At 62.9% G+C, this 25353-nt stretch overlaps 11 protein-coding genes across 11 annotated transcripts; 4 read left to right on the forward strand and 7 right to left on the reverse strand.

Annotated features, from left to right (window-relative positions):
* The first annotated feature begins 772 nt into the window (after positions 1–772).
* AMSG_03347 (uncharacterized protein) lies at positions 773–1678 on the forward strand. The gene has a single exon (XM_013904735.1). The coding sequence runs from the start codon at positions 808–810 to the stop codon at positions 1555–1557; it is 750 nt and encodes a 249-aa protein (XP_013760189.1). The 5' UTR covers positions 773–807; the 3' UTR covers positions 1558–1678.
* Positions 1626–2382, reverse strand: AMSG_03348 (uncharacterized protein; the record flags this gene model as incomplete). Its single annotated transcript, XM_013904736.1, has 2 exons — positions 1626–1667; positions 1699–2382. 2 exons carry the CDS (start codon positions 2380–2382, stop codon positions 1626–1628), a joined length of 726 nt encoding a protein of 241 aa, XP_013760190.1.
* A 161-nt stretch (positions 2383–2543) lies between these two features.
* On the reverse strand, positions 2544–3914 carry AMSG_03349 (phospholipase D; the record flags this gene model as incomplete). Its single annotated transcript, XM_013904737.1, has 1 exon — positions 2544–3914. The coding sequence occupies one exon, from the start codon at positions 3912–3914 to the stop codon at positions 2559–2561; it is 1356 nt and encodes a 451-aa protein (XP_013760191.1). The 3' UTR covers positions 2544–2558.
* A 766-nt stretch (positions 3915–4680) lies between these two features.
* AMSG_03350 (uncharacterized protein) lies at positions 4681–6637 on the forward strand. The gene has a single exon (XM_013904738.1). The coding sequence runs from the start codon at positions 4703–4705 to the stop codon at positions 6566–6568; it is 1866 nt and encodes a 621-aa protein (XP_013760192.1). The 5' UTR covers positions 4681–4702; the 3' UTR covers positions 6569–6637.
* A 478-nt stretch (positions 6638–7115) lies between these two features.
* AMSG_03351 (uncharacterized protein) lies at positions 7116–9088 on the reverse strand. The gene is made up of 2 exons (XM_013904739.1): positions 8984–9088; positions 7116–8867 (listed from the first exon to the last, which is right to left on the reverse strand). The coding sequence occupies exon 2, from the start codon at positions 8627–8629 to the stop codon at positions 7130–7132; it is 1500 nt and encodes a 499-aa protein (XP_013760193.1). The 5' UTR covers positions 8630–8867; positions 8984–9088; the 3' UTR covers positions 7116–7129.
* Positions 9089–9216: 128 nt separating this feature from the next.
* Positions 9217–10982, reverse strand: AMSG_03352 (G2/mitotic-specific cyclin-B; the record flags this gene model as incomplete). The annotated part of the gene is made up of 3 exons (XM_013904740.1): positions 9217–10258; positions 10540–10695; positions 10962–10982. 3 exons carry the CDS (start codon positions 10980–10982, stop codon positions 9311–9313), a joined length of 1125 nt encoding a protein of 374 aa, XP_013760194.1. The 3' UTR covers positions 9217–9310.
* A 516-nt stretch (positions 10983–11498) lies between these two features.
* On the reverse strand, positions 11499–12364 carry AMSG_03353 (uncharacterized protein; the record flags this gene model as incomplete). Its single annotated transcript, XM_013904741.1, has 2 exons — positions 11553–12364; positions 11499–11509 (listed from the first exon to the last, which is right to left on the reverse strand). The coding sequence occupies exons 1-2, from the start codon at positions 12340–12342 to the stop codon at positions 11499–11501; spliced, it is 801 nt and encodes a 266-aa protein (XP_013760195.1). The 5' UTR covers positions 12343–12364.
* Positions 12365–13303: 939 nt separating this feature from the next.
* Positions 13304–15257, forward strand: AMSG_03354 (uncharacterized protein; the record flags this gene model as incomplete). Its single annotated transcript, XM_013904742.1, has 1 exon — positions 13304–15257. The coding sequence occupies one exon, from the start codon at positions 13304–13306 to the stop codon at positions 15221–15223; it is 1920 nt and encodes a 639-aa protein (XP_013760196.1). The 3' UTR covers positions 15224–15257.
* A 161-nt stretch (positions 15258–15418) lies between these two features.
* Positions 15419–16884, forward strand: AMSG_03355 (rhomboid family protein). Its single transcript, XM_013904743.1, has 2 exons — positions 15419–15663; positions 16041–16884. Exons 1-2 carry the CDS (start codon positions 15441–15443, stop codon positions 16766–16768), a joined length of 951 nt encoding a protein of 316 aa, XP_013760197.1. The 5' UTR covers positions 15419–15440; the 3' UTR covers positions 16769–16884.
* On the reverse strand, positions 16760–19490 carry AMSG_03356 (uncharacterized protein; the record flags this gene model as incomplete). Its single annotated transcript, XM_013904744.1, has 2 exons — positions 16760–17750; positions 17792–19490. 2 exons carry the CDS (start codon positions 19488–19490, stop codon positions 16774–16776), a joined length of 2676 nt encoding a protein of 891 aa, XP_013760198.1. The 3' UTR covers positions 16760–16773.
* Positions 19491–20154: 664 nt separating this feature from the next.
* AMSG_03357 (uncharacterized protein) lies at positions 20155–25070 on the reverse strand (the record flags this gene model as incomplete). Its single annotated transcript, XM_013904745.1, has 2 exons — positions 20155–25002; positions 25044–25070. The coding sequence occupies 2 exons, from the start codon at positions 25068–25070 to the stop codon at positions 20197–20199; spliced, it is 4833 nt and encodes a 1610-aa protein (XP_013760199.1). The 3' UTR covers positions 20155–20196.
* Between the last annotated feature and the right edge of the window lie 283 nt (positions 25071–25353).

The following is a 25353-nucleotide window of genomic DNA, read 5'->3' on the forward strand; positions in this document are numbered from 1 at the left end:
GGGGGGGGGAGGGGGGGGGCAAAAAAAATGATGGTTTCGAGTCAATGGGTATCGATGTCGATGGCAGGTGGGGGGGGCAACAGGGCAATCAAGACGGATTGTGGATGTGATTGGGTAGCAGCGGGGGATGGAGGAAAGATATTGGTGTCATGTGTCCCTTGTATACTGCCTGGTCTGCTAAGCTGTGGTAGGTTCAATGATGCAGTTGGAGCAAACCGTGACTCTGGAAATGCAGGTTCTCGGTCCAACAGGGAAGGGGCCATCCGCAGAGTGAACGAAAAGGGGAAGGAGAAAAGAGATAGTATTGAGGGGGGTGATGCATAGTTGAGAATGTGTAACAACAGGTTGCGATCCAGGCCTGTATGCTCGGATGGTGTACGAGTGCAGATGGGAGGATCAGAAGTATGACTGCGAAAAAAGATCGCCGACGATGATCAAGGAAATTCAAGCAGACTACGCAGCGTTGTGGTTTGTGTTGTCTATTCCGAGCCGATGTTTATTGTTGCAGTCGGAGGTCACTATTGCTTGGTAAGATGGTAACGTCTTTCATCCATATGGATAATCATGGTCACGATGGTAGCGTTGTCCTGACAGCACCCTGTTGGTCATCAGTTGACGCTATCCGCTCTCACACCGCTATCGGCCACAGCCAACTCAGACAACGGCCAGGCTCAGACAGCTGGACTGCAGCCGCTTCCTCCCCTCTACCACCTCTCTCTCCACACACACCATTCGACAATGCCCCGGGACAAGGACCGTCGAGGCAGGAGATGGAGCCGAAAGCAAGGGCCGCCAACAACGCCGGCCATGGTGGTCTCTGTCCCGTCGCGAACCGCCGAGCCGCTCGCCCGGCGCGAGTACGTCCGCCGCAAGGTCCGCCTATCGGCACCCAAGCCGCTGCCTATCATCTCTGTCGACGTCTCGCACCAAGTCGGAGGAGGGGCCAGTGGCGGCGGCGGAAGAAGTCCGGCGCGTGCTCCGTTGACGGCGCTGCTCCGCTCTCAGGAGGCGCAGGCCGAGCTGGACGCCCTCAACGAGGATGCGCTATGGAAGCACCACTTTCGCGCAGATCGATACGTGGCTCCGCAGCTCTCGCCAGAGGCCCGGGCACGGCTTGAGTCGCGTTCGCGCGTCCGCACTTCAGGCGCTGCGTTGCGAGAGACCCACGAGCGCCATCATCGGTCGCATCGCGCAAGGACAGAGGAGCAGCGCCTGGCGGTCATCGGCGCGAGCTCGGCGTCACTGACCCGCGGGTTGGCGGCAGCCCAGAGCTCGACGGCGTTTGCTCTGCCGCCGACGCCGGCTTCAGACCGACAAAACTCGATCTACTCACCGCTGACATCGGACGAGGGCCTGGCGCCGCCGAGCTCGTATGCTCACGCCATGCCGAGCGAGGTGCCAGCCCACGCGGCCGACAAGCGCACCCGCCATGGGGCGGGCAAGGCCTCCCGGGCCGCCAAGTTTGCGGCGCCTCTTCATGCCGATGAGGTATACTATCCGTCTTACTCGTACTACGTATACTCGATGTCTGGCTCGGACGATGGGCTACGCGGGTAGGACCGCTTCCGAGAGACCAGCGGCGGCGATGGCGTTGGTGACGGCGGCTAGCGACGGAGCGGGCCGAGTCAGTTGGACGACGGCAACAGCGACGCCAGCGTCGACGCTGGCTGAGAAGGTGACCTCGGCGACCGGGTGGACGGCGGCGTGCAGCGCGGCGACAGTGGCGGGCGGGTCTGTTGCGGTAATGACGAACACAAGCTCGTTGCGGGAGGGATGGTCGGCGCAGGCCTTGAGGAGCCGGAGCGCGGCCTCAATCGAGTCGTAGGCATACTTGGAGAGAACGATGGACATGGCCTCCTCGAGGACAAGGGCCTTGTCGTGGTTGGGCAGGTCACAGAACGAGGTGGCGTTGACCGGATCAACGTAGCACCCAATGTGGTCGTTGAAGAAGGCATCGATGGTCGTGTCGCACGGAACGAGGCTCCCGTTGGCCGGGATGAGCACCTTTTTAGCAAGAGTGACTTCCAGACATGGGCGGACTGTGCGCGACCAGGCCTGGCCGACAGGCGTCAGCTTGGGCTCGAGGTGGAGATAGGCCAAGCACTTGCCGTACATGACCTTTTCGATAAACACGCACGGCTGGGTCGTCCCGTTGCCCAAGCACTCGATGTACCATCCGCACGGCGTTCCTCCAGGCCCCGGCGGAACCGGGCACGCTGTCGGACTCGGAGTGACTTGCGCCTGACCTGATCTGCCAAGCTCTGCCATGTGACCAGCAACATCGACTGTGCCTCGTCCGCCACCGGCTGCGCCCGTCGCCGTCACCATACCCACAGCCAGGACCAGAACCAGGGCCAGGGCCGGGAACGTCTTAACGTTCATGGTAAGCATGCGGGTGTGAGAGAGGTGGTGACGAGAGCCATGGGGGGGGGAGGGGGGGCGTGCGTGTGTGTGTGTGTGTGTCTCGTCAACTGTGCTGAACTCCGCTCTTCTACTGCTCATCGCGAACGTGCATGTTGCTGTTGATCTCGCCGCACAAACTGACGGCTTATGGTGCTTTAAGTGAGGACGCTCGGTGGGGGTGGTGGCGGCGGAACGAGCGACGGAGTCCACGGTTCGGAGAGCTTCCAGTCAGCGTCCATGACCGAGGCGTACCAGGCGACAAGGCCCGGATGGGTGAAGCGGAGGGTGAGGCCGCGATCAGCACCATGGACGCCCGGTGGAAAGACGGTAAAGGTAGGGTACTCGGACTCGGCCCAGTTGTTGGTCGAGACCGAGACCGACGACCCGTCGACGATCCAGTACTTTTGGTGGTGGATGCCGAGGCAGTCGTGGGTGACGTGGACCTCGATGCCAGCGGACGTGAGATTGCGATACGCGGCCGGATAGCTGGCGAACGGACCCGGGACGACGTAGCCAGAGACGAGGGCGCGAATGCGGAGCTTCGGCCGCGACTGCTTGAGGGCGATGAGCTCGGTGACAATCGCACGCGAGGCGATGACGTAGATGTAGACGTCGATCGATGTGGTTGCCGTCTGCAAGTGTGGAATGAGCGAGAGCTCCACGCCGTCGTCGGGCATGGTGTACACAGTGACGTCCATCTCGGCCGAGAAGGTTGGCGGCGGGTCCGGCACGTTGTACGAGCACGTCGAGTTGGTAAACGTGACTGGCGGCATCGGGATGGGGCTCTTGTCCTTCATCAGCTTGAGAACACTCGCCGGCCACGTGGCATCGACCGGGTACGCAATGGCGAGCTCCCAGTCGCCATCAAAGACTGCCGTGGTGAAGTCGGCCACAGGCGAGCCCGGGTCGAGGCCGTCGTAGACCACACCAGCCTCGCGGTTGTAGAGAAATCCCTCCAGATCAAAGTTGGCCGACATGATGGCTACTTTGCGGTTGTCGACGTTGACATACTTGGAGTGGATAAAGTCGGTGGTAGCGTACGCTCTGACCGAGGCACCGGCAAGGGCAAGGTAGGAGAAGACGTCGATGGCGCCGGGCGGATTGACATTCGTCGAGCAGTAGCCAACCAAGAGTCGAACGCGGACACCCGAGTGGATGGCGTTGACAAGAGCCACAAAGAGCGGCGACGACGCGTTGTAACGGAGCTGCGCCGGACTGCATCCTCCGCCGCCACGGACACCGCAAGCCTGAAACGGAGCCCAGGATGCGACAGCGATGTCGATCGATGACTCGGCCGAGAGCACAAGCTCAGTAACCTCCCGCTCGAGCTGACCAGGCGAGAAAAAGGGAGTGACTCGCGCGTCATGGCCAGTCACTGTCTCCATCTTAAAGTGCGAGGTGTACGTCTCCGTCTGGTGGTTGAAGCACGAAGGGCCGCCAGCTGCAAGTGCCACACATGCTGCCACCACCACGGCCGCCACTAGAGCAACAACAGAGCGAACAGTAGCCATGTTGAGGGGAAGTTGGGGTGAAGGAGGGGAGCGGGGCGGGGGAGATTGGTATATGTGTGTGTGTGTGGGGTGAGTCAAGCGTATGCGTACTTACTTGTTCTTGGCGAGTGCGGTCAGTTGGCTGGTGAGCCCATGGTGTGGCTGGCTGGACAGCTGGCTGTGATCAATTGAAAATGGTGTGTTGTTGGGGAGAAAATACGGTTGTTGTGTGGTCCTCCGCATCATCGCACGCAATGCGCAACCGGCAATACCGAGGCTCTTGATGCGCTAATGTGTGCCAGGCAGATTAGTGCCCAACACTCATGCCCAACACCCGGCTCACTCAGCCTTCCACTTTCCCCACATTCACCCCAAGTGATGTCCGTTGCTGCAGTGATCGCTCCACTGCCCCGTCTTGGCAAGCCAGGACAATGCCGTAAGTTGGTGAGTCCCACTCATACCGCGCCTTTTGTCGCACACTTGACCACAAAGACAGTAGGTATGGGACCTTGATCTGTTCTCCCCATCTGTTCCCTCCCCCGTCCCCCCCGCCCCCCCCCCCCCCCCCACCATGTATCCCCCCTCCCTCCTTCCTCCAGTTGCCTCTTTTGCCTTTCTGAGCTACTGCACTGTTCCCCCCTCCCCCTCCCCCTCCCCCTTCCCCCTCCCCCACCAACCCACGCGCCTTTTGCTTCTGCCGCTTTTTCGACTCCACAGCCGCTTTTTTTGGCAACGGGACACCTTCCAAATACTTCCGCTCTTATCTATCTCACCTCTTTCCTCCACCACCATAGAAGCGTGGGAACACCATGTTTCAATCGTCTTCAGGGACGAGCTCTGGCTCGTCGAGCTACATGAGTCAGTCGTACACTGAGCCCGAGGCCGCTTTGGCCAACAACCCCCAGCCGGACGGTCTTGTTATCGACCGCAAGACGCTTACCCCCGAGTTGCGTGAGATCCTCGACCAGGTCGATCGCGATGGTGACGGTGACGTTGACGTGAACGAGCTGCTCATGGCCTTTCAGGAGCTGCACCACACCAAGAAGTCGAACAAGCGGCTTGTGAAGATCCTCATTGTCGGCGCTGTGCTGTTCACCCTCACGCTCGGCGTCATTTTTGCGCTCTCGGTGGCTGCCGCCGAGCTGGCCAAGGACACCAACATCCAGTCGACGTCGAACTCGCCGGCGGTGATGCGGACCAAGTCTGGCGGTGACGAGTACTCGTCGACGGTGCGGACGGCGACGGTGACGCCTGGCGTCAGCGTGGGTGCGACCTCGACTCCGGACTCCTCGGCTTCCGCCCGTGCGATGCGCGCACGGATGCGGGCTGCCCAGGGCCGTGCCAACGAGGTCGACCCGACCAACCTCAACGACATTTGCGTTGCTTACGAGTCGAGCACTTCCGACTCGATCAACTTTGATGACGGCGTGGTCTTCAAGCACTCTGCTGCCATCGATGCCATTCAGGCCAACCCGACGTCGTCGTTCGCGCTCTCGCTGCCTGTCGGCAAGGAGACAGTCGTCATGCGGTTCAACCCCATTGGGATCAAGAAGCTCACCACCGACGAGGTTGAGGAGATCCCAGACGGCACTGTCATCTCGGCCATCGAGATGAGCCTGGTGGCGGACAAGGATGCTGTTGCTCGCGTCTGCTGTGACCACGCCAACTGCGCCTACGTTGTCGGCCAGCCCAAGACTCCACTTGTTGTCGAGCCTGAGGCTGTCAACGGGACCGAGCTGGACGCGCCGAGCGACGAGGACCTCGAGGAGACCGCCGCGCGCGGCTGGGTGTCGGAGCGTGGCATTTACCACTTCCACGACACGCAGATCCACGAGGAATCCGGTCTTGCCACCGACGCTGACTATCAGACCCGCGCCACTGTGTCGAGCCGCGTGCGTACGCTCATGCAGCGCTACCGCTGTGGCCGCTACCCGTGCTTCACGCGCGACCTCATGATCGAGAACCGTGTTGTCAACAGTATCTCTAGGACCAGGCGGCGTGATTGGGGCCGTGCCTTTGTCGGCAACTACCGCCATCCGTCGCACCACTGGGACCGTTTCAACGTTATTTGCCCTTACCAGGGGGCGACCGACATCTTTGGCCGCTCTGTCGGCAAGGTCAACGAAGGTCTGCACGACGTCATCGTCAACCGGATTGTGGCTGTTCGCATTGCTCCCCTTGTGCGCCGGTATGGTGCGAGCAACTCCCGGACCATCCGGTATCGCTCTTACCTTGTCCGTTACTTCTCGCGTCTGCGCTCGCTCATCCAGCGTGCCCTGAGCCGTCCGACCACCACCTGCTACCGCCGCGGCTTCAAGCCGGTTCCCGCCTTCTCCGTCACTACCATGCCGCTCGCTTTCTATCCGGGTAGCAGCAACCGCCGCTGGGTGGCTTACAACCCAGTCATCTACAATGATGACACGCTCGTCACCATGTGCCGCTGCCAGTTCATCCGTCCGGCCCCGCCTCCGCCGCCACCGCCGCCGTCGCCGATCTCACCGCCGCCGCCGTCGCCGATCTCGCCGCCGCCGCCGCCGCCGCCGACTACTCCCCCGCCGCCGCCGGTTGCCCAGGCCGCAAAGGACAAGCTCATTCCCACGTCGAAGGATAAGGCCAAGGCGAACGAGAAGAAGATCCGCGATAGCGATTGCTGCTGCAACAAGAATGAGGACTAGCGAGCGCACGCTGATTACCTACTGTACATAGATAGACACTTCCACATCAAACGCCTTTCATTTTCCCAACCCCTCCCTCTTCCCCCTGCGTCCCGGCCCCCCCCCCCTCCACAGCCACACACGCCACGCCCGCCACGGCTCCCTCTCCTCCCTTCTACCCATTCTGATATGACCCTCCTGTCCAAAGTGTGGACAAACTGCACTTTCTGCAACATTATGCGTCTCTCCCTTCTGCCCTTTGTCGGCTACGCCGGATACACCTTTGTCTCGGGCTACTCAGCCCAGACCGCCAGCCCCACACCACCAGGACAGGCATCGCCCGCCGAGTCCTCGCCCTCGCCCTCTGGGGCATTGTACAAAGACATTTCACCTGCAGGAGGCTCTGCCTCGTCCCATTCGCCGTCGTCGATGGCTACATCCACAGACTGATGTGGCTGCTACCGTCTGCCGCGTCATCGTGTCGGCCTCGGCGCGGGAGACGATCGGCTGCACACGCTTGCGCGAGCTCGCGTCTCTCCCTCAATCGCACTTGCTACCACGCAGTAGCCTGGCCTGACTCGTTTACTCACCACTTGGAGCTCCGGTCTCCAGCACAGACTGGCGGCACTTGGGACAGGCGGAATTGACGTGGAGCCACTTTTGGAGGCATCCGCTGTGGAAGACGTGCCCGCATCGGGTGATCTTGGCGCTGCCCGGCTCCATGTCGTCCCAGCAGAAAGCGCACACGTCGTCGTAGGCTTCGATCTGGGCCGGGGTGGCGTCGGCGACCTGGGCGTCAAACTGGAGCACAGCCTCACGCCGCCGCTTGTACGCTTCCCAGTTGGCGAGGGTAAATTTGTAGGCATCATACGCGTACATGGCAATGAAGATCTTGTCTGCCGACACCTCGCGGCCCGACTGTCGGATGTTGCCGAGCAAGACGAGCGCCTTGATGCCAATCTCCATGCAATTGGCCGAGAGCTCGGTGTAGAAGACATACGCCTCGATCCGCGCTGCAGACGCGAGGTGGTGGATAACGTACAGCATAAACGACTTCAGCAGCCGAATTAGCCCGCGCACCACCATGTTGAGCAGGTACAGCGCAAGGTACGTCATGGTATCGCCCGACATGGTCGCGTACAGTCGTGCAAAGGCGACCACAAGCCAGACCTCCAGCACCACAACACATCCAAACAGCGCTAGCACACGCACGTGCTGCCCCCGCGTCTCCCCCGACGACGCCATCACCATAAGGCTCGCCGATGACACCTCGGCCACCATGCACACCATGTGCAATCCGTACACAAACAGCAGGATCGGCACGTGGCTCAGTGCACTCAAAAGTGGCAGCCCGTACGGCTTGAGCATCACAACCGTCCAGCATAGCGCATTTCCAATGTACCCGGCTCGGTGTCGCGGGTTGAGGAACGGAAACTCGACGCCTTCGGACGCCACAGCCCGCACTGTGCTCGGCACAAACATGACCTCCACCACCCGGATGGCCAGCCCGCCCCACACAGCAAGTGCACATAGCAACGCATGGTACCGCAGGCCGGTCGAGAGGCCCGCTACATGCAGCGTGTCCAGCACCATGTCTATCACACTCCCATCCGTGTTGCGCGCACGATGCAACGCGTCGCTGGCCATCACCGCCGTCGAGTACAGAAACCCAATGTCGCGGACATGGAACGTTGCCAGCAGCCGCCGTACAGTATGGCCCACCACGGCAAACAACGCTCCTACAATATGCATCACATGCCCACCTCTCGCTTCCACCTGAGCATACACGCCAAAAACAAAGTCCAGAACCCGCAGCCGCCAGAAGATCCATCCCCACAACAGGCAGCCGCCGAGCCCGAGCGGAAACGCAGCCTCGGGCATGGTACCCATCACCACAAGCACACCCGCTTTGATCAGCATCAGCAGCGCAGTGAGCTTGATCGATGCCAACCCATCATTCGGCCTCGGAGCTAGCCACGCCGTCGCGTATGCCAGCAGTAGTGTAACCCGGAGCGCGAGCCATGGCATCGCCACATGCGGGCTCGACTCGAGCGCCTGCATCGCCACCGGAGTCTTGAGCATGAGCCAAACGGAAGCAGCGCCCACACCACTCCTGTCGAGGCCATCACCGCCAGATGATTATCCGGCGCGTTTGCTGGAGGCAGCAGTGATGCCGAGAACGTCTCCCTCGCCAGAGCCGAGACCTTGAGCAAGAGGGCAAAGCTCATCGCTAGCACCATACTCAGCCCTGCATACACCTTCATCCCCTGCCCAGTCACCACATCATCTTTGATCATAGTCCTTGTCACACTTGGTCCGTCTATCTCCGCACACCATCACATACATCATCAGCACCGGCGTGAGTCGGCCTGCCGGCCCCGGCCAGCCTCCCCACCCTCCTTCCCCTCCCCCCCCCTGCCTCCCCGGCAAACGTACCAATGGTAGCGAGGACGCCCAGAGTGCCGAGAGCAAACCCAAAAGGACGGACCCATCGCATCTGTCTCTCAACCTTTGCTCTCACAAGACGAGTTGTGTTCAACTTGGTGAGGTGTGTGAGGTGTCGGTGTCGGCTGGTGACGACTGGTGACGGCTGCGTGTGTGTGTTTGGGGGGGGAGTTCGGCTTGGTTGTGACAATTTGGGGAGAGATCGCTTCGGTGTGGTGATGTGATGCAAGTTGTGTTCAAATCTGTGAAGAGGGTTGGAGGGCTGGTGGGGAGTGCGATAGAGGATACACGTTGTGTTTGATGAGAAGACAAAGAGAGTTAAACGTTGACGGCCGGAAGCAGAGCGACGGAAAGGAACTTCTTCCGCGAGTACTTCTTGGCGACGGCCTTGAGCGACGAGGTCGACGAGTTGGCATGGAGCGAGTTGAGGTGACGGATGATCGGGAGAAGATCGGTCTCGGTGTAGCGGGTGTAGTGCTCCATGGTTGCGTCCCACTCGCCGGAGCGGTTCATCTTGAGGGCAAGGCACATGGCGGCGGCGGCGATCGACGACGGAAGGAACTCGACAGCCTGGTAGTCGGGGATGGTGAGCTCCATGAGGTACTTTGCCGTGGTGTGGGTGGTGAGATCCGAGTTGGCGGCCTTGGAGAACCGGCGGAGGAAGTGGAGCGGGTACGGCGGCTGGAGGGTAAAGTTGAGCGTCGCCAGGATTGTCTGCTCCATGTCAAGGATCTCGCGCCGGGTGTACGCGTTGTCGCACATGTACATAAAGTCACGGATAGGCGGCGGATAGATCTCCTCGTACTTGGAGGCGATGAGCATCGAGGTGATGCCCACCAGCTGGAGCCGCGACCGCTTGACCTGCACCTTGTTGAGGAACCGATCCATGACGTTGACCGTAAGGTACATCGTCTCCTGCAGCGCCTTAAACTTGAGGTGCACCTCCACGAGCCAGTCGAGGAGGATCGACCGCATCTTGGGCGTCACGTCCGACTGCACAGACATAAAGTTCGCAGGCACCATGTACTTGAGCTCCTTGGAGTAGAAGTGGTCCATAATGTCCTCTGCGTACTCGGTGCACGCCTGAGGGTCGTCAAAGTCGACGTCGATGTTCTCCAGCGGCGCCGGCACGGCGTGCTTGGACATGGGCACAACCGGCGGCTCGATGGCCGGCGCCTCGGCCATCGGCGCGGGCTTCGACCGCGACACCTGCATCGGCGCGGGCTTGGCCGCCGCCGACCCAGAGCGCGTCGACCGCGACGTGTACTACTCGGTTGTCCCCATGTCTTTCTTAGTAAGTATTCTGCTCACCCTCGGCACTCTCCCGCTTGCCCCTGCCTTTGCACTGGCCGCAGCCGCGCGTCATAGAAATTTCAAATTTGCAACAAATTTGCCATTCGCGCGCGCCGGCCGCACTGCCTTGTCAACCACTGCCAGTCATGGCCACTGCCACAGCAGGGAATGGGGGGGGGGGGGGAGCAGAGGAAGAGGGACTACCTGCACAAGCATTGAGCATATGAGGGGGGAGGGGGGATGATGTTGCTTACCTTGGAGTAGCGGTTCACGCCGCCGGCGCGGGTGCCGTTGACGTTGGTCCGATCGCCGAGGGCAGCGCGGCCGTAGCGGGTCTTGGACGCTGCGGCGGCGGTGGCGTTGGAGGTGCCATGGGCGCGGGAGGAAGCCGTGCGGCTGCCGGAAACAAGCTGTGGCAGAAGAAGACAAAGGTAGGGCGTGAGTTTGTGCGTGTGGGGGAGGTTTTCGAGGTGGCATGCTGTTCCGCGTCCCTATCTGCTGTTGCAGATCGAGGGAGTCGCAAGAAAAGGAGCAAAAATTCAAAATTTGAAACAGGCGCGCTCGCTCTGGGCCACCACTAGGACGGGGGTATAGAGCGCATGGGTGGAGATTGAAGTCATAAGGGCAACGATATGTAGTCGCAAGCATGCGGGGCATGCTGAGGTGCTGTGCTTACCGAGCGGAACCCAATGGCCATGATGTCTGTCTGGTGGGTCAGAGTCGAGAGTTGCCGGTCCAAGTCGGCTCGAGTACACGCCGCCTGCCGGTCTCCCCGTCTGCCACCATCGGCCGAGTCAACCGAACGACTCTTTTGCCGAGTTGTTAGGCCGAGACCGGTCGATTGGAATGACTCGGCACAGCGGTGCGGCGAGAGGGAGGAGCGGAGGAGTGGAGGAGTGGAGGAGGGGCATTGATCATATTTACTCTCTTGGTGGCTCGGTTGACTGGCGAAGGATACGGGAGCGCGAACGTGAGCGTGAGCGGGATCGCGAGCGGGAGATAGAGTTGGCGATGTAGGCTGAGGAAGAGGCAGAGTGGCGGCTCCGGCGGGTGCGTCCGATCTTCTCGGCTGTTGTTGACCGCGAGCGTCGATCGAGCCGGGCATGAGAGGGCGAGCGAGACGGGCTTGGCGAGTCGCGCTTGTTGCGGCCGGGCGAGCGGGTGGGCGAGCGTGATGCCGACGCCAGCGCCTGCGAGCGACGCCAGCGCATTGTCAGAGTCCGACTTGCCGCCCGCTGCGCCACCAGCAGTGTCTGGCAGAGCGCACGCCGCGCGTGGGCCACGATGTGATGGGTGCCGGGCGGCGCGTTGCGTGGAACCACGTCAGCTCCGAGTGCCTCCAGCGGGTCCCACTCGAGATGGACCACGCCCGGTTCGACCGGCGCCAGCGCGCCAGACATCATGGCTGCGCTCATCTTGGGCGCAGCAAGTAGATTGCGGCGGAGGACAACCGGAACCGGCTGACTCCGCGGCCGCACATTGCGCTTGTCCAGTCGCCGCCAGCTGTCTGCCAGCCCGTCTAGCCGTTCCTGCGCTGCCGACAACGCCCTCTCAGTGAGGGTCGGATGCGATCGCGCGCTTTGCCGGTTTCGAAGCCGTCGGGAGTCAACCAGAACATGGGTTGGCAGCGCAACTTCGCGATAAGCGACCTCGGGCGTGCTGTAGAACCACTGCGCAAGCGTGGTGAGGATGGCCTTGGGCCCATCGGTCCCACGGAGCCGCGACACTGGGCACCGCATCGGCTTGAGGCCAGTCCGACTCGCTTGCACCGCATCGTCGTCGTGAACGGCTGCGTAGTAGTCCGGCATCGACTCCGAGTCTGAGCTCGAGGCATCAGACTCGGACTCGGAATCGAACTCCTCCATCATCGTTGCTTCGACAACCTCCCCTGACCCACCGACCAGCGCCGTCACTCCCAGCTTCGACTGTGCTCCAACTGGCCGTGCCAGATGATGGACGTACTCCAGCTCAACAAATGGATACCGCCATGGGCGGGTCCGTCGTGAGACGGGGCCTTCGTCGTCGCCCCACACCAGCTCATCCGAGTCGGCTGGCATCTTGCTGGAGCTTCCATCGTCGTCATCATCGCTCTCGGACCACGTCTCGCACTGGATCCATCCGTGGGCAACACACGCAGAGCGGCATGCGGAACCTCGGGCAGGACCGGACCTGACAGTTCGTCATCAGACAGTTCATCGTAGCAGTACCACGACAGCGACTGTGCAGTCAGTCGGCCGTCTCCAGGCACATCGGGTCGCCGTGATCGTCTCCGGACCGAGCCAGCCACAGACCTTCCCTCCCCGCTGGAGCCACCATGACCAGTCGACCTCAAGCCAGACCTTGCTCTTTCAGCCATGAGCTGCCTTCTTGAGTGACAAAGTAGCGAGAGTGTATGTGCGCGTGTGTGTATGTATGTGTATGTATATGTGGCTAAGAGGGGGGGAAGGAGAGAGAGAGAGAGAGAAAGAGAGAGAGAAAGAGAGGTGCCGGTGCCAGTAGTACGGTGTCGCCCGTCACCCGTCACCCGTCGCCCGTCACCCGTCACCCGTCGCCCGTCGCCCGTCGCCCGTCGCTCGTCGCCCGTCGCCCGTCGCCCGTCGCCCGTCGGCTGTCCCAAGCCACCTGTGCCCTCCCTGTCGTCGATCGAGCACCCTTACTCTCCAGCCCCCCCCCTCCCCCCCCCCCGTCACCCCCCCTCCTCCTCCCCCCCCGTCACCCCCCCCGCCCTCCTCACCCCCCCCGCCCTCCTCTCCATCTCTGCTCTCCTTCCCCCCTCGTCCCTCTCCTCCCCCTCGTCCCTTCCCCTCATTCGCCATGGCAGACCTGGCTGCCACAAGCGGGTTCCTCCCACCAGCACGCACCTTGTCACCACCACCAACATCATCACCACAACAAGAACCATCACCATCATGGGCTGCTGATGCTGCTGATGCTACTGATGCTGCTGATGCTGCTACCGATGATGATCATGTGCCCGGTCAGGTACTTGCGGACGAAAGCTCGGACTCGGAGTCAGACATGCTGTCATCATTGTCGTCCTCGTCGTCCTCATCGTCCTCGCCGTCATCGTCGTCATCGTCGTCATCATCGTCGCCGTTCTCGGCATCGTCAAGCTCGTACTCGGCAGGCCCAGCACCGGCGTATGATGCTGGTGTGGGATCGTCTATTGATTGGACCGCCACACCCATTGCGGCGGTGCCCCGGCTGCCGGGTGCGGAGCACATTGAAGCCCGCGATCCTCCGCTGCATCTCGCTGACTCGACGCCTTGGGCCCACGAGGCTGAGGCCACACTGATGGTACAGTACTCCAAGCTTCCCTGCTCAGTGCTGCCGTATGCGCACGCACTGGGCGAGGACTCGCCTTCCACTGTCTCCAAGGCGTTCAAGAAGCGGCTGCGAGCAGGGCTGCCGCTCTGGATCCGCGGCCATGTGTGGGCCTGCATCACCGGCGGCGTCGACTTGCTCCGCCGCGCGCCGACGCTGTATGCGGCGGCGGCAGTGCGTGCGTTTGGCAGCGGCGGCGCCGGCGACGACGACCTGCTCAACATTCCGTCGTTCTCGGCCGTGGACCTCTCGACGGACGCTTGCCTCGGCTCCGGCTACCGCGCCGACGCGGCGCCCGAGGCGCTTATCGGTGCTGACGCCGCCCGCGAGGCCAATACCGTCTTAGTGGTGCTCGCGACGGAAAACCCTGACCTCAACTACGTGCCAGCTCTTCCGCGGCTGGTTCGGCTCTTGACGCTCTTCCTCGCTCCGGCCTCCAACTACGCCGTGGCCACGGCCATGATCGAGGCCTCGCGGTCGCGCGGCTGGTACTTTCCGTTGTCGCGGCGAGCCCTGGCGCTTTTTGTAGAGACCTTTGTCTCGCTCGCCAAGTCCAAGGCCAAAAAGGCGACCAAGGCGCTTGCCAAGGTTGGCCTCTCGCTCGCCGACGTCGCCACACCGTGGCTCTCGTCGCTCTTCCTCGGCTTTCTCCCCACCTACGCCGTCCTCGCCATCCTCGATGCTTACATGTATGAGGGCTCCAAGATCCTGTATCGGGTCGGCCTTAGTCTGCTGAAGGCCATGACTCTGGAGCTTCAGGGTGCGGCCTCGCGGGTTGACGCTATCGCGGTCATCTGCGCCAAAACCTGGGCCATTGGCTCAAGCGCACCGGCCTTTGCCGCTATGCTCAAGGACGGCTTTGGCCTGCACTTGCAGCGCAAGAAGTTTGCCAAGCTCGCCTCGGCCCACGCTGCCGCCGGCGTCGACGAGGACCGGTTTGGCAAGGCTGTCCTTTACTACCGGCCAAATCTCTCGGCCGCATCAGACCTGCTCTCGTTTGAGGCCATGTCACTGCTCTGGTACTGGCTCCCGTCCCGGTTCCGCCTTCATTCTGGCGAGCGCATCTTCTCGACAGCCACGGACGGCTATCTCTTGCGCTCACTTGTCAGTGCTGCGGCCGAGACGACTCGACGCGAGCGCGAGACGGTCCCGATCCTGGTCCTCATCTGCCCTGCTGCCGCCCCGCGCACGGTTGTCGGACTCTACCTCTCACGCGGCTTTGGCTCGCCCGAGGCCGACCCCGAGGCCACCTGGCTCGGCAATGGCGAGTCGTTTGTCTTTTGCGCTCATCGCGAGCCATCCGGCACGCCTGTGCTTGTTCACTACGCATGGGACGCTGGCGCAACTTCGGGCCGCGCCTCGTTCTACCGCATCGACGACGGCACCCTTGTCGTCGGACACTCGTCAAGCGGCCGGGCGCTTGCTGTCTCGGACGACTTTTCGAGCCTACTCACCGGCGCCTCGGCCACGTTTGCCTCGCCGCCGCTCTTCCCTGGCGTCGATCCGGGCACGGTTCCTGACTATGCTACCCGCACTGAGCGTGGCGTGGAGTTCTCGATCGGCGCTGCCTCTGCCGTCGAGGCCTATGCCCTTGTCTTCCAGCCGCGCTCCTGAGCGGCAAGCAGCCCGCTCCCTCGGCCAATACACTCTTTCCGAGTCCACTCTGCCACAGCTCGGCACTTGATCGTATCAGCTGCTGCTGCTGCATTAAGGATCTGGGCGCTTGATCCTCTTGATATTGCCGTGACTGCGTCTCACGGCAGCAGGCAATCGTCGGGCGGCGAGTTGGCGTCTCACCTCACTTTGGACGGCGAGTGCGAGTGCGACTGGCATGCAAGGCGGCAGCAGCGGGAGCGTGGGCAGCAGCAGTGGTGGGAGCCAAGGAGTAGGCACACTTCCTCATCGTGTACGATCATGGCTCTCCACCCTCCCTGCCATCACCCGTGCAGTTCTTCTTGTCTGCGTCGCCGTCTATCTCCTCCAGATACTCGCCGGAACTCCCACCTACGCCTCGGTCTGTCTCTCACCCGTCCTCATTGTCTACGACCTGGAGGGTAAGTTACCCCTGCTTGTCCTTGCTGTGTGTGTGTGTGTTTGTGTGTTTGTGTGTGTGTTTGTGTGTGTGTGTGTGTGTGTGTTGTGGTTGTGGTCGTGGTCGTGGTCGTGGTCGTGGTTGTGGTCGTGGTCGTGGTCGTGGTCGTGGTCGTGGTCGTGGTCGTCAGGGTCAGCCTCGCACTTTGGGCCCGTGTCGCAGCTAGTGCACAGAGCGACCACCTTTGCGAGTAGATTCTCCCTCTCCCTCTTCACGGCTCGATCTGCTGCTGCGACTGCCAAGATGAACTGTTGTCTGATCAATGTTCACGCTATCTTGGTTGGGGCTGCTCCCCATCCTGTCCATACTCATCATCGTCTTCCCCTCCCATCCTGCCAGTCTCGCGCCTTGTCACGCACGCCTTTGTCCATGCTCATCTGCTTCATTTGTTCTTCAACATGTCTGCTTTCTACCCGATGGCCATGCGGATGGAGCGTGCACTGGGCTCGTTCTCGTTTGCCTACCACATGGCGCTGATGCTGGTCCTCGCGGCAACGTCCTCGCTAGTCATCTCGCTCACGGCGCTGTACGTCTTGGGATGGCCGGAGCTTATGTTTCACTGCGACATTGGGCTCTCGGGCGTCATCTTTGGTATGATTGTTCTGCAGACCATGGCTGCTCCGTCCGGCTCGCGCTACTCGGTCTTTGGCTTCTTTGATGTTCCCACTCGCGTCTATCCGTTCGCTCTCTTGTTTGTTGTCCAGATGATGATGCCCGGATCGGTCTCGTTCATCGGCCACCTGACCGGCATTATTGCCGGCTTTGTGGTTGGCTCGGGCTGGGCTTCGTATCTGGTGCCCAAGCTACCGACTCTTGCTGCTGTCGAGTCGGCCCGTCCCGTTGCCTCGCTTGTCTCGCTGGCCGGCAGTGCATGGATTTCGGTCGACGCTGCATCTGGCATTGATGCTACTAGCATCCTGCCGACCTCGATGACAACCACTCCACAGCCGCGGGCCATGCCCGCGCCCGGCCGGGTTCCCCCGCCCACCGCCTCGGATCGTCCCGCTGCTGATCCTGCGCCGCAATCGGCGTTCCCCGGCCAGGGCCACACCCTCGGCTCGGCATGACCTGTTTACGATCCACTGAGCTTGCGCGGTGCCTTGGCCTTGGCCTTGGCTTTGGCCTTGGCCTTGGTTTTGGCCTTTGCAGCGCCGGCCTCGGCGCCACTTCCGGGCCCGCTGCCTCCGAGCGGCTTGCCGCGCCGCTGGTTCCGTGGTGGCGGCGGCGTCGACTCTGGCTGCTGCTGTGGCGGCGGCTCCTCCAGCGGCTGGTGGAGCGCAAGTGCAACTTCGATGACCGCCGCCCGCGGGTTGGCCATCCGTGTCGGCGGAAATGCGTACGAGCCAAACGTGGGAAGCCCGAGCCGATCAGCCCGCGCCCGCGCATCGACTGCATCTAGCCGCTCAAGCGCACTCTTCAGATTGATGACACAGGCCTGGACGTCGTGCCGCGCGTGGAGGCCCATCACCGTCGGTTCGAATAGCGAGCCACCGTTGATCTGGCTCGACGCCACAACTCGGAATCGCGGCGCAAGCGGCGCAAACGGTGGCCCGGCCGCGACACCCTCGGCCGACTCGGACCGTGAGCCAGGTGAACCGGCCCTCGATTCGCCGCCACCACTGCTCCGTCCCGCCAGCGACTGCGACGTCCGTGTTCGCCGCGAGCTCCCGCCGCGCCGCCGGGACTTGCCACCGCTTGCCGATGCCGTTGAATGTGACGCCACTATCACAGCGTCGTCGTCGCCGTCGACCTCGTCGGCCTCGTGAGCCTCGTTCTTTGGCCGCGGAATGAATTCGATGCATACCTCCACCACATGCAGCGGAAGCCCCATGAGGAGTCCGTTGCGCAGCGCTGCATCCGCTGGCAGGCTGAGCCGCATCAAGCTTCCGCTCAGCCCCATCTCCACGTTTTGCAGCTTGAGTGCCCGCATCACGCTCGGCGTCAGCCCGTCGCCAAACCCGAGCGACGTCAGCGCCCGGGCAATTCGCTCGTTCACCTCGGTGTGCTCCAGGTTCGGCACCGACGTCAGCTTTTGAGGAAATGTAGTTGCTCCCGCCTCGCGCTCTCCGCCTCCAGCCATTGATGCCGACGACGCCCCGCATGGAACCGCGACGACGACCGCCGCTCTCGCCGAGCGAGAAACGCCGCCCCGACATCCTTTCGCGACCCAGACATGTTTGATCGCGAGCCACTGCTTGCCATCGCGGCCGCCTTCTTTCCAGCCTCCAGCTGCTCGGCATACGGCCCATCTTTGGCCGCCAACGCGTCGATAAGATCCAGAAACGAGAACTCGTCAGAGGTCACCACAACGCCCGGCATCAGCTCGACCTCGACAAAGTAGACCAGGATTGGCGGCGGTGGAACTGCAGAGAGAACTTCGGCCATGGCTTTGGTGCGCGACGCAGCCTGTGTCGCTGCGTTCGACGCCCCGCTCACAGCGCCAGCCGGCGGTGTTCCCGCTGCGTTGCGCGCTGACGACCGCGAGTGCGGCAGCCGCCCGCGCACCGAGCCCGACGTCTGCCCACTCAGTCCATGGTTTGCGATCGAGGCACCTGACGTGGATGTCGCAAGCGCAGAGCCTGCCGCCGCTGTTGCCGCCGCCGCTGCCATTGCAGCAGCCTCACGCTCAAGCGCAAGCGCAGTCTCGGTCTTGGCCACCACCTCTTCCGCCAGCCGCTCCAGCCACACCGCAAATGTCCAGCCCGGCGCCGGCACTGCCGAGATCGAGTACAGTTCCACAGCCACATTCACCGTTCGCGCCTTGAGAAGCGCGTCAAAGGCTGGCTGTGCCCCAGAAATGAGCACCGTCAGTGTCTCGTTCTGCGAGCTCCACTGGTTCCGCCCCAGCGACGTCCGCCGAGACGACACCCCCGACAACGAGCCGAGATCAATGAGCCACTCTCGCACACTCTCACGCTCTTCCGGCACCACCGGCTTGTCGTCCAGGACTGTCAACTCCGGCAGGCATGCCAGCGTCAACTGCCGGTACGCCTTGAGCAAGCTCAGCGGATTGCCCATCAACTTGAGATGCTTCAGCCGTGGCAGAGTCACCAGCGCCTTGAGCGCCTCGTCGAGGTCCTCAAGCACGTTGAATGAAAGGTCAAATGAGAGCAGCCGCGGAAAAAGCTCGCCGAGCGTGACCACACCGCCAGTCCCAGACTTGACCGATGCCGCAGAGCCGCGGTCACCGCCGGCCTTCACCACAAGATCGTCAACGTACACGCCCAGTGATGTGAGGTGGTTGTGCGAGAGCGAGAGATGGACAAGTGCGTTAGAGAACTTGCCCGAGTATGCCAGCGTCGAGCCGAGCGAGCCGCCAAGCGCGTTGCACCCCACATTGAGGATGGTGAGCTGAGGTGGAAGGACCGAGGGAATGCGAGAAATCGCGTTGCCCGTCAATGACAACTCCTGGAGGCCAGGCATGAGTGCGAGGAACTCGTCGTCGATCTCGGTGATGCCGGCCTCGTGAAGCGAGAGAGTCTCAAAGAAGCCGAACAGCCACTCTTTGTCAAAGTGGAAGAGCGAGTGCTCGCGCGAGAGTACATACAGCTCGGGCGCTTCGGCTGACCAGGAGAGCATGTGCTCTAGGTTGGCATCAAGGAACGAGCGCTCACCAGTCACCGCTACGTCGTCGGCCTCAGGCACCACGTTGGAGAGCAGGATACGCGAGCCGACAATGGTCGGCGCAATTCTCCGACCCACTGGCTCCTTTTGCACCCGGAAGTTGCGCATCGGGTTCTCAATGCTGGCCCGCAGCGAGGCCACCGACGAGTCTGGAGAATCGGCCATCCGCAGATCGACCGCCCCACGCCCGCCGGCGGCACCGCCCTGTGACGACGCCGCCGAGGACGATGATGATGACGACGACGATGACGACGACGATGACGACGACGATGCCGACGACGAGGCCGACAATGACGAGTGCGGCCGGCCATCCTCAGCGGATGCGCCTCCGGCCGGACTACCACCGGTCCGGTGGCTTGAGCGGTGCAAACGGCCGGCCTGCGAGCGGTTGGCCGGCGGACGTGGGCGGGCAGCCTGCGTGCGTACAGGAGCATGAGCTTTGCGCAGAGAGCGCGAGGGCGGACGGAGCGGTGGTGGACGCAGAGAGTCGAGATACGCCTGGGTCATGGGCTGGATGCCCAGGGTGGCATGGACCACATCCAGGAAGGCCGCCGAGGCAGTGGCAGAAGGAGCCACCTCGTTGGGCAGCTGGCACACCTCGGCAGAGGGCCACCACAGCACTTGCTCGTCCCGCACACCTCCGTCCTGCATCCTCCCTCTTCTCAAAGCTACTCCCTGCGTGTCGAGCGAGGTGACGTGTTCTTCGTTCTTCTTGCTTGGTCGTCGCCTTGGCTGGCGCTGGTGAGTGGTCGAACCTGTGGGCGCCACCATTGGGCGGTGGCCGACACAGCCTGTCGGACAGCCAGCCGGCTGGGCTGCATTGCTCACCTGGCTATGGATGATCTTTATGCTACGTCCAGAGGACAAGGGCTTACACAGACGTTGCAAGCGCTGCAAGATCAACGGCAGAGACCATCTTTCGCCCGCGGCGTCGGGTGGCCTGGGCAGCGGCGCGCCGGGCTCGCGCTTCTTCGCGCCGCCGCGTCTTGGCGTTGTCGGCAAGCGCCTTGTCCCACCGCACCTGAAACTGCGCCAGCGCACCAAGCAGGAACGAGATGTCGTGCTTGCTCGGATCCTCGCCGTACTTGATCATAACCTCGCGCGCCCGCGCCTCGACGTGCTCGAGATCGGCCACCAGCTCGGCCACCCGCTCGAGCGCCGTCTCCATAAACGAGTCCAGCAGCTCGTGCAGCCGCGTGCCTGGATTGGTCTCACCAACTGCCTGCAGCTGCGCCGCGGCTGTATGCGTCCGACTCGCTAGCTCGCGCACCGCAGGGCCAACGGCGGTGGCGAGCGGCTTGCGTGCACCTGCGCCCGCATCCGCTAGCTCGGCACGGAGCCCAGCCTCGACCTCGGGCGCGTTGCGTTGGACGTGCGCCGCGAGGACGTGCAAGAGCGTGCACGAGCCATCAACGCTCTTGGTATCGGCAAGCGCGTTGAGCGAGGACGCGGCAAAGCCAAGGATCGGCCGCGCCGACGACGCAGTATAGTTGACAACTGCAAGGACAAGCTGGAGAATCCGCACAAGATGCACGCCCGACGCCAGCGAGCCCACAGCCGCGTGGACCACCGCAATACCGGCTTCGGCCTCAGATGCGAGCTCAGCAAACTCGTTGTGGAAGACAAGAAGGTCGAGCTCGGCGCGGAGGTCCGGCACATCCATCACCGCTGCCACAAACTGAGAAGCCTTACCAAGTACAATCCCAGGTACTGGTGTCACAAGGTATGAACGCACAGCCTCCTCGTCCTCGGCGCTTGGTCGCACCGCAGCCAAGCGCTTGACCCGTTCCGGCGTCAGGACTCCCTCATCCACCACCACCAGCGCGTCGCGCAGTGAGTGCATCGGCAGATCGCGGAACTGTGCAAGCACAATCCCAATCTTCTGCGCCACCTTGGGCTCCAGAACCTCCATCACCTTGGCTCGCTTCTTGCTAGTGCTCTTGCTGCTCTTCACCGCCTTGGGCTCTGCGTTGAACAGCGGCTCGAGTGAGGCCAGATCAAGACCAAGTGGCGCCGCTGAGACCTCTACGTCCGCAAACACCGTCCCGGCCACTGCCTTGGAGGTGAGCGCCGAGACGCGAAGTTTGCGCATCTTGCAGCTTGCGCGCTTGAACCCACCGACTACCACTTCGGCCTTGACGCCCGGCGGCGGCGGCGGCGGTGGGCCTCCACCAGGCGGAGGTGGCGGCGGAGGCGGAGGCGGCGGCGGTGGGCCTCCCGGCGGCGGCGGAGACGGTCCGCTCCCGTCGCCACTTGCCCTCCGCTGCTTGGCCCGCTTGGCAAACCGTTTGAGCTTGATGACAGCCTTGAGTGGGACAGCCGCCGCCGAGATTCCGGCCGTCATCTTGTGGGCCTTGAGGTTTTTGCGAGTGGTTTGCAGCTCCTTGGTCACAAACTCGAGCTGGTTGCGCGCAGCCCGTATTGCCGAGCTAAAGGCTGCCACTTCGGCCTCGCGCCGTGCATGTGCCGCACGCAGCGCCTCGGTACCAGCACGCACAGCCGTTTGCTTTGCGGCCACCAGCGCGGCCTCGCGCTCGGCGGCGACAGCGTCGCGGCGTTGCAGCGCACTGGCTGCTTGTGGCGCATCGGCGGAGAGCGTTGCTACCTGTGAGGTTAAGTCCGCAATCTGCGCTTGCAGCGCTGCCTCGCGCTTCCTCGCGCCATCGATGTCCTCTCGATCAGCCATGAGCTTCCGAAGTTGTTCAACCCCGGCATCGCGCTTTGAGCTGGGTACCACCCCATTGCCAGCCACCTCGGCCACCAGCTTGGCAAGCCCGTCCCAGATCACAGACCCGCGCGCCGTTGAGCCAGGCACGGCCAGCAGTGACTGCATTACACTCACAAACGAGGCATACGTCTCGCCGGCGCTTCGTAGATTCGTCTGCAACAGTCGCGCCACAGCCACCGGATCATCTAGTGAGACATCGCCAAACTCGGCGAGCACCTTGTCGTGCGCCGCCGAAGCCTCGTAGCTCTCCATAGCGGCCTGCAGTGCACCGGCAGTCTTGTCGTCGTCGGCCGCGGCTTCGACGACCTCACCCAGGCGCGTCCACGCCGCCTCCCACACCCCGGTCTCTTCCAGCATGGCTCGCATGGCGGTCCGCGCTGCAAGCTCAGGCGCACCATCAACCAGCGCGTTAACCAGCCGCATGTTGACCACCGGCTGCACGCCCTCGACGTCGAGATCGGCATTGCCTAGCACCGCCACAATCTGCTGATACGGCCTGGCCCGAGCCCGCGGCTGATCTGCGGCGGCAGCGACCAACGAGGCCTGGACCAACGTGTGTGACTCACTCGAGTAGCGGGCAAGGCCAGTGAGCAAGTGCGCCGCCAGCCGCGCCACGCTCGGCACCTCAGAGTACGTTGCCTCCGCCAACCGCGCCACGTATGCGGGCTCAGCAGCCACAGCCTCCAGCCCGCTCACCGTCGCCATTGCTGTTGCCACCGTGTCAATAAGCTCCTCCTCGAAGATGTGAGTCTCGACATCAGCTTCTGCCCCGGTCTGCACCACCGAGAGCTCGTCAAACAGTGCCGCCAGCCCACCGCCGTCGACAAACTCCTCGGCCCACTGCGAGCTCGCACCATCCAGCGCAGCCTTCACCCGCAGCAGCGTGTCCTGCTCGGGCGCCACTTGCAGGAGCCGGAGATAGTGCTCGACAGGCCGCGCTTCGGCAACAGGCACCACGCTCATTGATGCCGTGAGCGTAGGCATAACTTCGACGTCTGCACCCACGAGGTCCAGCCCTGAGCCCTTTCGCTTCTGATCATTGTCGAGCTCGATCAAGTCGTTGAACGAGAGCACTTTGTCAGCTGGCGGTTGCGGCTGACCGCCTAGCAGCAGCGCTGGTGAGTTGGCACGTGAGGCGGGCTTGGCCGTACTGCTCCCGTCAGCGGCCAGCTCACCCATCTTGGTGTGGGCGGTGGCAAGCGCAGCGAGAAGATGGACTCGTTCGGCTGCATGGACCACATCGTCGGTGCCAGAATCACCGACTTCGACGGCCTCGAGTTCCTCGAGCGCATGCTTGAGCTGCGGGCCAAGCCAAGAGATCGACTGCGCCCCAGGCGTGGCCAGCGCAGATCGGCCTTGGTTCGCTGCTGCCAACACCATGCCCTCGGCCTCGCCCAGATCGCCGGATCCGAGGGCCTGCGAGAGCCTCTCGACTGCGGTGTAGTCGTGTCCACTCGAGTCTTGACCACCAGCCCCAGTGTGAGCATCGATGGCCTCGGCTAGGCTGCCAGCCGCCGTGACAACAGCGTCATTGTCGCGGCCAGTGTCGAGCGCGCTAGCCAGCGTCTTGGTCGCAAACTCAAGTTCGTGGGTGCCGGCCACCTGATGGAGGGCAAGCCCGGCTGTGAGAAGGGCAGTTGCGCTCTCAGGCTTGCTGAGGCCTAGCAGCGCTTGGGATGAAACGCTGCGCGCGGCAGCAGCGGTTCGACTGAGGGTGGCGGGCGCGCCAGCAGCATCCATGGCTGCCAGCGTGCACGCGGATCCGGCGTCGAGTGCAGCATGCAGGGTTGCTATGAGCGAGGTGATGGCACGAGCGGCGTGCTTGGCACTACGCCGTGACGTCGGGCGAGTGGAGATCTCGGCAAGAGCACGGCTCCCGGCCGCGCGTGCTGTCTCTAGCGCCCTGGCATGGCTGCGCAGCAAGTCGCCGCTGGGCGCGTCCACAGCGCCGGAAGCCTGTTCCAAATGTCCAATGGCATCAACGGCAAGAGCTACAAGATGCTGCAGCTCGCTAGCGGCATCATGGGGACGCTGACGAACGTCCGCGGCGGACCATGCCGAGGGAACCTGGGCGGCAAGCAGGGCGAGGTTGGCCAGCGGCGGGGCCCACAGCTCGCGAGCGTCCGCATCGTCTAAGCCGAGTGAGGCGTTACCAGCCCGCTGTGCAAGAGCAATGCCGGCTTCTGCCGCCGCTGCCAGGACCGCTGACGCCGCCGCCAGCTTGGCACGCGACGCAACGGTCTTGCGGCGGCGGTATGCCTTGGCATTTCGGCGGACAGCCTTGCCGCACGCGCGGATGTGGATCCGTGCCCGCTGCAGTCGTCGAGTGTCAGCTCGCGAGTCGACCAGCGGTTCGAGCTTCTCCATCAGCGCAAGCATGTCAGCGACAGCTGTGACGTGTTCACGGGCTCGCGCCGTTAGCGACGAGCCTGACGGATCAAGTGGCGTGGTCACGGCCTCACCCGCGACCGCAATGCCATCTAGGACCCGCCGCAGCGCCTTTTCGTCAAGAGGAGGCTCAACATAGCCAAGCCCGTGTCGCTTGGGTAGTAGCTGTAGCGCTGCCGCTGCCCATCCGGGATCATCGTCCAGCGCGCCGACAAACCGAACCACAGCTGGGGCGTTGTTCGGCGGAACGAGGACTGGGAGGCCGGCGCGCAGCGCAACGCCGACCCCGGGAGCCAGCCCGGCGTCAAACAGGCGCGATCGGTTCTGCTCAACCTTGCGCACGTCGTCCTGGCTCGCCAAGGCGAGCAGGCTCAGTCCATGACGCTTTGGTGAGAGGTGATCCGAGTTGGGCGGCGTGACTTGTTCCACCGTCTTTGCGAGATAACCAGCAGCCAGAGCACGTTCAACAGGATCGATGCGTTCGAGAGCCTTTGGGCGGACAAATACACCATGTCGAGGCCGTGCATCAAAGTAGCGGACACCATCGACTGATCCGTTGTTCTTGCCCACGGGGCGGGAGCAGACGAGGCCAACCCATGTACCACGGGCAAACTCTGTAGAACCGACATAAGCTACTGTAGCCTCCTCCCACTGCAAGGGTCTCACTCGTACAACATCTCCCACTTGTACACGCATCTACTTCTTTCCCCTCTAAAGTCACGTGTCCCCTCCCCCCCCCCCCTCCCCCCGCCTCCTTCCCCTGTCACCTGAAGGGCTCTGTCCTCGCCCCCCACGCCCCACGCCCCCCCCCCCCCCCGGGGTTTTGTTGTTCGGGAGGGAGGTGTGCCCCCCCGTGTCTCCCCAGAGAGCGAAAGGGGTCGCGCCGGGTGACATTTTTCGCCGCGCCATGCC

Source organism: Thecamonas trahens, assembly GCF_000142905.1.
Source record: "Thecamonas trahens ATCC 50062 unplaced genomic scaffold supercont1.12, whole genome shotgun sequence".
NCBI lineage: Eukaryota > Apusomonadida > Apusomonadidae > Thecamonas > Thecamonas trahens.